The sequence below is a fragment of the Tachyglossus aculeatus genome, chromosome 1 (assembly GCF_015852505.1).
Source record: "Tachyglossus aculeatus isolate mTacAcu1 chromosome 1, mTacAcu1.pri, whole genome shotgun sequence".
Lineage (NCBI taxonomy): Eukaryota > Metazoa > Chordata > Mammalia > Monotremata > Tachyglossidae > Tachyglossus > Tachyglossus aculeatus.
The window spans coordinates 69388066-69401868 of record NC_052066.1 but is presented as its reverse complement, the minus strand read 5'-3'; the positions used below and the strand labels follow the sequence as shown (position 1 = coordinate 69401868).

Below are 13803 nucleotides of genomic sequence, written 5' to 3'. Positions count from 1 at the left end.
CTGATAAGACATAGGTAGCTGGAGCCCAGGGGCCCGCTGGCTTCCTGCCCACCTCAAAACTGATTATCACAGGGACTTTGGAGCCAGAACTGGGGAGATTGCTGAGACCAGTGTAGCTGGCAACACCCCCTACCCATCGCCTCCCTCCCTCCCCTCTTCATTCATCCCATCCTGGTCACTTCTGTGATCAAGTCTCTGGGAGCAGGGGTGAGGGGACTGTCAACCCTGGCCCTTTCTCTGTTTCTGTCCCCATGCCTGTTTTCTCTTTCTGCCCCTTCCCCCATAATTTCATTTCCCCCCTGGGGATTGCCTTTCCCCCTCCTTCTCAAGCTGGCTCTAGGGGCGGGGGAGAGAGAGCATTGTTGTCAGGGCCTAATATCTTAATGCGCCACCATTATTCACCCTGACAGCGGCCAGGGTGGCCTCCTTCACCGACGCCCCCCCTCCTCGTTTGTCACCAGGAGTGAAGCCTTCTTGTTGCTCCTGTGGGATCAGATTAACAGGGCTGACAGGCCAGACAAGCAAATTAAACTCTTGACTCCCACTCTCCTCCTCCTCCTCCTCTCTCTGCTCCTCCTCCTCCTCCTCCTTCATCTTCTTCTCTGAGGCTCACTGGAACTGAAGCTCCTCTGGTGTGTCTAATGAATCAATCAGTGGCAGTTATTAGGCACTTACATAGCACTGTACTAAGCGCTTGGAAGAGTACCGGGCAACAGAATTAGCAGACACGTTTCCAGCTTGTAATGAGTTTACAGTCTAGAGGAGGAGACAGATAGTAATATAAATAAGCAATTTATAAGGTGTAATTTAAAGATAGGTTTATAAATGCTGTGAAGTTGCGGGTGGAGCAAATACCAAACGCCCAAAGGTCACAGAACCAAGTTCATAGACGATGCAGAAGGGAAAACGAGCCAGGGAAAAGAGGGTTTAACCCGGGAAGGCCTCTTGGAGGAGATGTGACTTAATAATGCTTTGAAGATGGGGACAGTTGTAGTCTGGTGGAGAAGGAGGGAGTTTCAGGCCAGGGGGAAGGGATTGGAAAGGGGTCGGTGGTGCGATAGATGAGATCAGGGCACAGTGAGTAATTTGGCGCTAGAGAAGCGGAGTGTGCCGGCTGGGCTGTAGTAGGAGATCAGTAGGTAAGGTCAGAGAGGGTGAGCTGACTGAGTGCTTTAAAGCTGAGGGTAAGGAGTTTCTATTCGATGCAGAGGTGGATGGGCAACCACTGAAGTTTCTTGAGGAGTGGAGAGGCCTGGGCTGAGCATTTTTGTTGAAAAATGACACGGGCAGCAGAGTGAAGTTTGGACTGGAGCGGGGAGAGACGGGAGGCAGGGAAGTCAGTGAGGTTGCCAGAACTCTTTGGTGGGAATAATCTGATGCCCAGCTCTTCCCCTCCTCTGATTGCCTAGCCCTGCCCCACTTAGGGGAAGGGGCACCAGGTGGGCAAGAGACTCATCTTCCCATCCGAGAGACATGGAAGATAAGACCTGGATAAAGGGTTTGGTCTAGAGCCTAGACTGTGGGTTCTGGCCCTCAGGAGTACTAGGGCAAATGGGGCAGCTTTCTTGGGGTCCCAAATATTAGTGAAAAAAGCGTTAGCCTGAGAGGCACCCCCTCCTCAAAAATCTCCAGTGATTGCCTATCAACCTCCGTATCAAACAAAAATTCCTCTCTATTGGCTTCAAAGCTCTCCATCACCTTGCCCTTTCTTACCTCACCTCCCTTCTCTTCTCCTACAGCCCAGCCTGCACACTCTGCTCCTCCGGTGCTAACCTTCTCACTGGGTCTCCATCTCAACCCCTGGCCCACGTCCTACCTCTGACCTGGAATGCCCTCCCTCCTCAAATCCACCAAACCATCACTCTTCCCCCCTTCAAAGCCCTACTGAAAGCTCATCTCCTCCAAGAGGCCCTCCCAGACTAAGTCCCCCTTTTCCTCAGCTCCCCCTCCATTCCACATCACCTCAAATTGCTCCCTTTTGCTCTTCCCTCCTCTCCTCACCCCACAGCATTTATGCATATATGCACATATCTATAATTCTATTTATTTATATGGATGCCTGTTTTACTTGTTTTGATGTCTGTCTTCCCCCTTCTAGACTGTAAGCCCGGTGTGGGTATTGCTGAATTGTTCTTTCCAAGCGCTTAGTGCAGTGCTCTGCACACAGTAAGTGCTCAATAGATATGATTGAATGAATGAATGAATCAGGATTCTAATCCCAGCTCCACCACTGGGCCTTTTTGTGACCTTGAGCAAGTCATTTAACTGCTCTGGGCCATAATTTCCTCATTTGCAAAACTGGGATTTGACTACGTGCTCTCCCTCCTTTTTAAACCGTGATCCCCACATAGGACAGGCATTCTAAACTGTGAGCCCATTGTTGTGTAGGGACCATCTCTATATGTTGCCAATTTGTACTTCCCAAGCGCTTAGTACAGTGCTCTGCACACAGTAAGCGCTCAATAAATATGATTGAATGAATGAATGAAGGACGGGGCCTGTGTCCTACCTGACTTTCCTGTAACTACCCCAGCACAGTACTGGGCTTGGCACATAGTAAGCACTTAAACAAATGTCACAGTTATAGTAAGCACTTAACAAATACAACAAATACATAATTAATGCATCTCCAATATTATCACCCCAGAGGAACAATAATTGTGATATATGTTAAATACTAATTATGTGCCAAGCACTGAACTAAGTACATAGCCCAAGGGGAAGAGCACAGGCCTGAGAGTCAGAAGATCTGGGTTCTAATCCAGGGTCTACCACTTGCCTACTTTAAGACCTTGGGCAAGTCACTTAACTTCTCTGTGCTTCAGTTTCTTCAACTGTAAAATGGCCAGGGGCGGGGATGCCCATTCTCCCTCCTGCTTAGACTGTGAGCCCTTTGTGAACCTGATTAATTTGTATCATTCATTCAGTCATATTTATTGAGCACTTACTGTGTGCAGAGCACTGTACCAAGCGCTTGGGAAGTACAGGCAGCAGCAGAGAAGCAGCGTGGCTCAGTGGAAAGAGCACGGGCTTTGGAGTCAGAGGTAATGGGTTCAAATCCCAGCTCCACCACTTGTCAGCTGTGTGACTTTGGGCAAGTCACTTAACTTCTCTCTGCCTCAGTTACCTCATCTGTAAAATGGGGATGAAGACTGTGAGCCCCCCGTGGGACAACCTGATTCATTCATTCATTCAATTGTATTTATTGAGCGCTTACTATGTGTAGAACACTGTACTAAGCGCTTGGGAAGTACAAGCTGGCAACATATAGAGACGGTCCCTACCCAACAGTGCTTTGCACAGAGTAAGTGCTTAATAAATGCCATGCCTTGTAACCTCCCCAGCACTTTGAACCGTGCTTTGCACAGAGTAAGTGCTTATTAAATGTTATTATTATTATTATTATTATTATTACAAGTCAGCAACATATGTATCCACCCTAGATACAAATAGATACACCTTAGAACAGTGCTTGACACAAAATAAGCGCTTAACAAACACCACAAAAAAGAGCTATTTCTGTTAGAGTAATTTTATTATTCTGCATAAATGTACAGAATGGAACAGAGTGGAACCCAGTTCAGGACTGCCTTTTCTCTCCAGTTCCCATCTGTGCTTTGATGGTGCTGCTGCTGCTGATGGTATTTGTTAAGCGCTCATTATGAGTCAAGCACTGTTCTAAGAGCTGGAGTAGATACAAGTCAATCAGGTTGGACACAGTCCCTGTCCCACATGGGGCTCACACTCCTATAACCCATTTTTACAGATGAGGTAATTGGGGCCCAAATGATAATAATAATGATGGCATTTGTTAAGCGCTTACTATGTACAAAGCACTGTTCTAAGCGCTGAAGAAGTGAAGTAACACACAGACAAGCGGCGGAGCTGAGATTAGAACCCATGACCTTCTGAATGCCAGCCCCGTGCTTAATCCACTGCACCATGCTGCTTCCCCCAGATGTGACTTGAACTTCCCAAACGCTTAGTAAGCGCTCAATAAATACAATTGAATGAATGAATGAAATGTGGAGGTCATTCCTGCTGCTGCACACCCACCCCCCTGCCTCCAGCCACCTCTTTGCCAACCTCGTACCAGATTTCCCTGAATGGTACCCTCCTCTGCTCTACCCTGCAGGTCTGCAGGGAAGGGCACTTCGCCATTTCAAGCCATGGCGAAGCAGTGTATCAAGTACCTTTTGACTCTATCACAGCAGAGAAGCAGCGTGGCTTAGAGAAGCAGCATGACCTAGTGGATAGAGCCTAAGCCTGGAGGTCAGAAGGACATGGGTTCTAATCCTGGCTCAGCCACATGTCTGCTGTGTGACCTTGGGCAAGTCAATCTGCCCTCTCCTCTGCATCGATCATGCACTTGGCTGAGGGCCTCTTAATTAATTCATTTATATGAATGTTTGGCCCTTTAGACTGTAAGCTCATTGTGGTCAGGAAATCTGTCTATCAATTCTGTTATATGGTAATAGCGATGGCATTTATTAAGTGATTACTATGTGCAAAGCACTGTTCTAAGCGCTGAGGAGGTTACAAGGTGATCAGGTTGTCCCACGGGGGGCTCACAGTCTTCATCCCCATTTTCCTGATGAGGGAACTGAGGCCCAGAAAAGTGAAGTGACTTGCCCAAAGTCACACAGCTGACAGTTGGCAGAGCCGGGATTTGAACCCATGACTTCTGACTCCAAAGCCCGGGCTCTTTTCCACTGAGCCACGCTGCTTCTCTGTGGTATATGGTAGTCTCCCAAGAGCATAGTACAGTGCTCTGCACACTGTAAATGCTCAATAAATGCAATGACTGACTTCTTTGTGCCTCAGTTACCTCATCTGTAAAATGGGGATTGAGAGTGGAAGCCCCATGTGGGACAGGGATTGCGTCCAACCCGATTTGCTCGTATCTACCCCAGAGCTTAATTCAGTGCCTGGCACATAGTAAGAGCTTAACAAATACCACAATTATTATTATTACTATTATTTCCAACTTGGAAAGGTATGTGTGTGTGGTGAGGGGAGAGCTGTAAGGGGTGAAGGACTGGCTATGTGGTTTTATTATCACTGGATGTGTTTGTGTGTTACCTGTTTGCATGGAGAGAGTTGAGAGTCTGGTGTCACTTGTAGGTCAGGTGGCCCCCTTCAGCAGCTGGGCCCTGGCCCCCCTTGGCTGCTGACCAAATACTCTAGGCTCTGGGAGGGATTTTCCTATATTTCAAAGTCAGAGTTCGGTGACCCTGGTGACCCCGATCCTTCCTAAAGCGTGACTCACACGTGCAGGGGGTCTGCCCTGGGTCAGCTTTCTCTCTCTCTCTCCTTCTCTGCCTCCCTCCCTCCCCATCTCACCTCCCTCCCACCTCACTTCCTTCCCACCTCCCTCCCTTCCTCTTCACCTAACTTCCTCCCTCTTCACCTCCCTCCCTCATTCCCTACCACCTCACTTACCTCTCACCTCTCTCCCTCCCTCCCCACCTCCCTCCCACCTCATTGCCCTCCCACCCACCTCATTTCCCTTCCATCTCACCTCCCTCCCACCTTACTTTCCTCCCACCCATCTCACCTCCCTCCCACTTCCCTCCCACTTTCCTCCTTTCTTCCCTCCCTCTCACTTCACATCCTTCCCACCTCCCTCTCTCCTTCCCTCCCTCCCACCTCATTCCCTCTCACCTCACTTCCCTCCCACCTCATTCCCTCCCACTTCATTCATTCATTCATTCAGTCAGTCAGTCATATTTATTGAGCACTTCCTGTGTGCAGAGCACTGGACTAAGTGCTTGGGAAGTACAAGTCGGCAACATATAGAGACAGTCCCTACCCAACAAGGGGCTCACAGTCTAGAAGGGGGAGACAGACAATAAAACAAAACATGTGGTCATTCCCTCCCACCCACCTCACCTCCCTCCCACCTCGCCTCCTTCCCACTTCACCTCCCTCCCTCCTTCCCTCCCTCTCACCTCACTTCCCTCCCACCTCATTCCCTCCCTCCCACCCACCTCATTCCTCCCCCCTCCCCCACCTCACCTCCCTTCCCCTCTCCCGTCCTCCATCTCTCGGTGGCTCGGTGGCCCCCTAGTCCGTTGCGCTGCCCGCTGCCCTAGCAATGTATGCCTCATCCCCTTTTCCATTCTCCCCCTAGAATCCTTCTGCAGAAGGATTACGGATTCCTGAGGGACATCAGCATCTGGCCTCCTGTCATCACGCTGGGCATTTTCTTCTCCACCCTCTCGGCTGCAATGAGCAACCTCATAGGGGCCTCTCGGGTTCTGTATGCCATCGCCAAGGATGATCTCTTTGGTCAGTGTCCCCCATGGGCTCCCCTTTGGACTCCCCCGTGCCACTGTCCTGACCCCTGGCTGTACCCTTTCTCCCTGGGGGCATAGTTGAAGCTCGCCTCTTTCCTTGGGGCTCCCAGTCTCAAACCCCATTTCCCAGATGAGGTAACTGAATAACAATAATAATAATAATAATAATAATAATAATAATAATGATAATAATGGCATTTGTTAAGCGCTTACTGTGTGCCAAGCACTCTTCTAGGTGCTGAAGCCCAGAGAAATGAAGCGACTCATCCAAGGTCACACTGCAGACAAGTGGCAGAGCAGGAATTAGAACCCAAGTCCTTCTGTTATGTTGCCAACTTGTGCTTCCCAAGCGCTTAGTACAGTGCTCTGCACACAGTAAGTGCTCAATAAATACGATTGATTGATTGATTGATTCTGATTCTCAGGCCCGGGCTCTACCACTAGGCCATGCTGATTCCACTAGGCCCCGCTTGCCCCCTGCCCTGGGCTGGTTCATCCCAAGTGCTTAGTACAGTGCTCTGCACACAGTAAGCGCTCAATAAATACGATTGAATGAATGAATCCCACAGTGGGTTAAAGGACCACAAGCACAAAGCAAGGCGGTGGAGGGAGGGAAAGCATGGGCGATGGGAGAACTCAGGTGTCCCTCCTCCCCTTCTCTGGGTGACTGCCCACCCATCCCCAACTCCTAAGGACAAAGACCCTCTACATTTCCCTCCCCAGTTGTGCCCTGGTCCCCAGTTCTGGATGCAAAGACCGGAGCTTCCGCGGTCCTTCTCCCTTCCCCTCCTCCTTCACCTGGCAGCCAAGAAAATAAAACTAATCCCAGAGGAAAGTCATTACGGCGGCGGGCAGGCCGGCTGGGGGAGGGGGAGGAAAGGTGGGAGAGAGGAGGGGATGCGGGGAGGGGGAGGGGGCTCCCGCCGAGAACTCATTCCCCAGGCGGAGCGGGAATAAAGAGCCGCTGCCAAGCAATTTGTTGGAGCCATTTAAGCCTGGAGGTTTCTCTCTCCCGATCCCACTCTCACTCCTGCGCTCTGGCTTCGTCTCTTCCTGTCTCTCCTTGGCTCTCCCTCTCTGGTTCCTTTCCCCCCGGGCTCTCCAGGGTCAGTCTGTCCATCTCTCTCTCTTTCCACTAGGCCGTGGTCCTTCTCTGCCTGGACATAATGATAATATTTGTTAAGTGCTTACTATGTGCCAGGCACTGTACTAAGCGCTGGGGTGGATACAGGCAAATTGGCAAAGAGAAGCAGCATGGCTCAGTGGAAAGAGCCCGGGCTTTGGAGTCAGAGGTCGTGGGTTCAAATCCCAGCTCTGCCAATTGTCAGCTGTGCGACTTTGGGCAAGTCACTTAACTTCTCTGTGCCTCAGTTCCCTCATCTGTAAAATGGGGATTGACTGTGAGCCCCACATGGGACAACCTGATCACCTTGTATCCCCCCCAGCGCTTAGAACAGTGTTTTGCACATAGTAAGCGCTTAACAAGTACCATTATTATTATTATTGGTCTCCACCCCCATTTTACAGATGAGGTAACAGAGGCCCAGAGAAGTGGAGTGACTTGCCCAAGTTCACACAGCAGATAAGTGGCAGAGCCAGGATTAGAGCCCATGACCTTCTTACTCCCAAGCCTGGGCTCTATCCTCTGAGCCATGTGCTCGTTTGCTTAGAGATTGCGGGCCACAGTAAGCTCCCTGTGGGCCGTGTCTGTTTATTGTTGTATTGTACTCTCACAAGCGCTTAGTACAGTGCTCTGCACACAGGAAGTGCTCAATAAACACAATTGAATGAGTGAGGATTATGGAGGTCAGGCCTTTATAAATCTGGGGAGAAGGGCCAGGCAGTGCCCAGTGTTGGCATGAATTGCTGCCTTCGTGTCCCCTCTCCAGCCGGGCAGCAGCACTAAAAATGGGGACTGTGTCCAGACCGATTTGCTCGTATCTGCCCCATTGCTTAGTACAGGGCCTGGCACATAGCAAGCACTTAACAAATACCATAATTAATTATTAAGAACAGGGCTTAGAGAGGAGCAAGAGCCCCAAACTTGGCAGCCCTAGTCCCCAGATCTGAGCTGCTTGTGATTCTGATTTACACGCCTCCCCCCATTCCACACTCCCTCCGGTTCATTCATTTGATCGTATTGAGTGCTTACTGTGTGCAGAACACTATACTAAGCGGTTGGGAGAGGACAATATAACAATAAACAGACACATTCCTTGCCCACAACATACTCACCCCATTCCCTCTCCTCTAGGTGCTCTCCCTGTGGAGCCCTGTCTGGCCGCCCTTCTCCGGGCTCCTTCAGCCCCTGCTGGGTTTTCGTTTGTTTTTTGTTTTTGTTTTTTATGGTATTTGTTAAGCACTGACTCTGTGCCAAGCACTGTACTAAGAGCTAGGGTAGATACAAGCCAAGTCCAGTTGGACCCAGTCCATATAATAATGATGGCATTTGTTAAGTGCTTACTATGTGCAAAGCATTGTTCTAAGTGCTGGGGGGGATACAAGGTGATCATGTTGTCCCACATGGGGCTCACAATCTTAATTCCCATTTTACAGATGAGGTAACTGAAGCTCAGAGAAGTTAAGTGACTTGCCCAAGGTCACACAGCAGACATGTGGGGGAGCTGGGATTAGAACCCACGACCGCTGACTCCCAAGCCTGTGCTCTTTCCACTGAGCCATGCTGCTTCTCATGTCCCGCATGGGGCTCACATCTTAATCCCCATTTTACAGATGAGGTAACGGAGGCCCAGAGAAGTGATTTGCCCAAGGTCACACACAGCAGACAAGCAGCGTGAGAAGCAGCATGGCTCAGTGGAAAGAGCATGGGCTTGGGAGTCAGAGGTCATGGGTTCAAATCCCGGCTCTGCTAACTGTCAGCTGTGTGACCTTGGGCAACTCACTTAACTTCTCTGTGCCTCAGTTACCTCATCTGTAAAATGGGGATTAAAACTGTGAGCCCCCTGTGGGACAACCTGATCACCTTGTAACCTCCCCAGCGCTTAGAACAGTGCTTTGCACATAGTAAGCGCTTAACAAATGCCATCGTTATTATTATTTATTACTGCAAGTGGCAGAACCAGGACTAGTGTTCAGGTGCTTCTGACTTCCAGTTCCGTACTTTATCCATTAGGCCTTGCTGCTTCCCACTTCTGGCCAGGCTTATCTGCAGGTCAGGGCCACCTGAGAGTGGGAAAAGTGGGAACAGCCCTCCAACCGGGAAGAGGGAAAGGAGAGGAGAAATGGGGTCCCAAAAGTGAGGCTCCGAAGGGGCGCTGCCAGGAAAAGTGTCACAACCAGTTGACCTTTTCCGTGATTCTGAGGGACAGAGGGACTTCTGCCCCTCCAACAAGCAAGGCTGGATAAGGCCGGAGCCCAAGGGCAGGGTCGAGGATAAACGTGGGTCCCCAAGGGGCAGGGGTCAGCTGTGCAACCCGCCCTGGGCTCTCCCTATTCCCCCCACTCCCCCTTCCCCCTGCCCGGGACAGGTTGACTGATCACTGCTTCTGCTGCAGAGTGACTTATTCAATTAACTAATTCCTGACAAGACAGATGTGAAATTCCCTGTCGCTTCCTATTAGTCTGACATGAGGCACGGGGGTGGTGGGGGAAGGTGGGATGGGGGAGGACGAGGCCATTGCAGGGGAAAGGAAATGGAAGAGAAGCCTAGTTCAGGCCGGGTGGAGGGGGATGAGATGGAAGGAAAGACGATCGTGGTGGGGAGCGGGAGATACTTTCTGGTGGGTAATCTCTTCTGGCCGGTTAATGATGTCATGTCTCCCTTTCTGATGTCAGGCCCTTTCTACTGAAATTGGTAATACCTGGCTGCCTCCGTTTATGAGTGCCTCTTTCTGCTTTCTATTACTGTGCCTCTCTACGGGTGTTTGCGTGTATCCCTATGTCGGTGTCGCTTTGTGTCTGCTAGGTGTGTCTGGGTATCGGTCTGGTTGCTACCCCGTGTCGCTGTGTATCTATCTTCATACGTCTGCCTAGGCATGTGCATGTTGTTTGCATGGACATGCACCTGTGTTTACGATGGCGTTTTTCCCCATATTACCTTGGTGTCTTTGTGTCTGTCGCTTTGTACTTCTGAATACTGTATGTGTCCCTGAGAGGGTGTATGCGAGTGTGCGTGTGAGAGTGTGCGTGTGTGTGTGTGTCTGGGGAGCACTCTGCGGGCTGTGTGCGACTTGTATGTATCCCTGAGAGGGGGTGTGTGTATGACAGAGAGAGTGTGTGTGTGTGTTGTGGGGTGGAGGAGAGTGTCTGGGAGCACTCTGCAGGCCGTTTACGGTTTGTATGTGTCACTGACAGGGAGAGAGAGAGAGAGAGTGTGTGTGTGTGTGTGTGTAGCACTCTGCAGGCTGTGCGCAGTTTGTATGCATCCCTGAGAGGGTGTGTTTGTGTGTGTGTGTGTGTGTGTATGTGTGGGTGTGCGTGCTTGGGAGCACTCTGCAGGCTTGGTGCAGTTTGCATGTGTCCCTGAGAGGGTGTGTATGTGAGTGAGTGTGTGCATTTGTGTCACTCTGCAGGCCGTGTTTGGTTAGCCCATTACTCCGCCATTTAGGGCGGCATCGGCGGCAGTGGCTATAAAGAGCAGACGCTGGAACTCGGAGAGGGAAGGCGATTTAACCGACTCCATTCCCGATCCCTTCCTCTCTCTCTGGACGGGCTGGGCAGGGCAGGGCCTTCCAAGTGTTGCTGGGAGAACAACTCCTAACTTCTCCGTCCCACTACAAGGGGCAACCAATCAATCAACCAATCTGCGGTATTTACTGAGCACTTACTGTGTGCTGAGTCCTGGGCTAAGCTCTTGGGGAAGAACAATGTTATTGGTAACCATGATCTTTGCCCTCAAGGAGTAGGGAGTCGTTTCCCGAACACCCATCCCTTCTTTCCTTTCCTGGTTTGGTTTAGAGGGAAGGGAGGAAGAGCCCTTTCTGGGTGGTGGATGACCCTGACGTTTTTCTCTCCCCCACGGGGTCACCGGCCTCCTGACCCCTGGATTCAAACCAAAGACCCCGGCTGTGTGTCCAGCTAAGTGACACTCCATTCATTCATTCAAGTGTATTTATTGGGCGCTTATTGTTTGAGAAGCACTGTACTAAGTGCTTGGGAGAGTACACTAAAATGATAGGAGTCAGAGGTCATGGGTTCAAATCCCGGCTCTGCCACTTGTCAGCTGTGTGACTTTGGGCAAGTCACTTAACTTCTCTGTGCCGCAGTTACCTCATCTGTAAAATGGGGATTAAGATTGTGAGCCCCACATGGGAGAACCTGATCACCTTGTATCCCCCCCAGTGCTTGGAACAGTGCTTTGCACATAGTTAGCACTTAACAAATACCAAAATTATTATTATTATAGACACATCCCCTGCCCACAATGAGCTTACATCATCATCATCATCAATCGTATTTATTGAGCGCTTACTATGTGCAGAGCACTGTACTAAGTGCTTGGGAAGTACAAATTGGCAACAGTCTAGAGGACACGCATCCTCGCCCTTCGGAAGCAGGCCCAGTCAAGCTCCTGGGGTCCCCTTCCCTGGGAGCAGAGGGGAGGGCATCCTCCACCAGGCACCTGCCCCCCCGGGTTCGGGAGCCCCTGGAGATCACCCCAGTGATGACGATAATGGTATTTGTTAAACGCTTGCTCTGTGCCAAGCACTGTTCTAAGTGCCAGGGTAGATACAAGGCCACCCGACTGTAGGGGCGGAGGACGGGGAGGCATGTTCAAGGACATTGGCGGGGAAAGGGGAAAAAAATGCGAAGAGGAAGAAATAAAATCAAAAGGCTTTTAAGGCTGCTCTCCCCAAGTAGTTGATGTCTTCGCCGCGATTGCCGACGATGAAATATTGCGCTTTCTTGTGGCTTAATGCACCGAGGCCCCCGCCCGTCCCCCACCTCCCCACTCCCCCCCTTCCCACCGCTCCTCCTTTGCCTGGTGGCTTGCCGGTCCCCGGACCTCGGTGGGGCTGCGGGAGGAGCGGGCGGGCCCGGGGGCGCAGCTGTCCTGGGGCTCCTTGCCAGCTCCCGCCGCTGGCCCAGATGGCACAGTCTGCCCAGGCTGTGGCCCAGTGGCGGCCAGCCGATCCTCCCCTCCCGGTTTGGGCCCTCTTGGGGCTGGCGAGCATCAGTCAGGGCGCTGAAGGTTCACCCACTAGCCCTGCCCAGGGACCCTCGCGGGAGGAGGTGTGACCACCAGACAGCAGTTCCTGCCAAAACCCGGCCTGGTCTGCCGACGACCACGGTGGGAGCGACCGCCCCTCCTCACCCCCTAGCCAGAGGACAGCACCCCGAGTCCCAAGACCCCAACCACATCCACTAGACTGAAGCATTTAGTACAGTGCTTCTCAAACAGGGATTGTGAGTACCAATTCCTTCGCAACTGCTAAATACAGTGCTCTGCCCTGGGGGCAGGGAATGTGTACATTTACTCTTGTTTTGTACTCTCCCAAGCGCTTAGTACAGTGCTCTGCACACAGTAAGTGATCAGAGAAGCAGCACTTCTTCAGGCCTAGTATCAAGAGCACGAGCTAGGGAGTCGGAGTACGTGGGCTCTAATCCCAGCTCCGCCACTGGTCTGCTGTGTGACCTTGGACAAGTCACTTCATTTCTCTGTGCCTCAGTTACCTCATCTGTAAAATGGGGATTAAGACTGTGTGCCCCTTGTGGGATAGGGACTGTGTCCAAACTGATTACTTTGTATCTACTCTAGTGCCTAGAACAGTGCTTGGCACATAGTAAGCACTTAATAAATACCATTATTATTATTAATAATAATTATTAATAAATATGATTTTTTCCCCTTACCAGATTGTGTTCTCCATCTCATTCGTTTTCCTCCAACTTCCAACCCTCTCAGGAAATGCCCTTTGCCTATCTTCTAGACTGTGAGCCTGTTGTTGGGAAGGGATTGTCTCTATCTGTTGCCGAATTGTACTTCGCAAGCGCTTAGTACAGTGCTCTGCACTCAGTAAGCGCTCAATAAATACGATTGAATGAATGAATGATTGAATGAATGAATGCCTCTGATTGCTCAATCAAACCAACAGAAATGGGGGTTGCCCCAACCTTCGGGCCAGGAGAGCTTTTCAAGAGAGGGACAATTCATTCATTCAGTCATATTTATTGAGTGCTTACTCTGTGCAAAGCACTGTACTAAGCGCTTAGGAGAGTACAATATAACAACAAACAGGCAGATTCCTGCCAACACAGGAACAGTCTAGAGGACAGTTGTGGCCAAAAGACAGGATTCCCGCCTTCCGACTCAGCTCTGCCCGTCGCTTTCAGCGACTAAGTGTGGATGTGGCTTCCACTGTGGTCAGTAATTCTGTTCCCTACCAGGAATGGCGGGGACCAAGTGCTGAGAGATGGAGTTGGGGGAGTAGGGAGGAGGAGGAGGAGGCAGGAGGGGATTAACATTGCCATCTGGCAGCCTCTGGAGTCTGTCTGTGTATGCTATATATATATATCCTGGCTCCACCACTTGTCTGCTGTGTGA

General features: G+C 50.8%; 1 protein-coding gene across 1 annotated transcript in view; it reads left to right on the top strand.

Moving 5' to 3' along the window:
- LOC119926804 (solute carrier family 12 member 9-like) overlaps positions 1-13803 on the top strand; it is a 67098-nt gene that overhangs the window by 25163 nt on the left and 28132 nt on the right. Inside the window, exon 7 of the mRNA XM_038745203.1 lies at positions 6134-6291. Within this exon, the coding sequence (XP_038601131.1) occupies positions 6134-6291 (158 nt within the window). The remainder of the gene's footprint in view (positions 1-6133; positions 6292-13803) is intronic.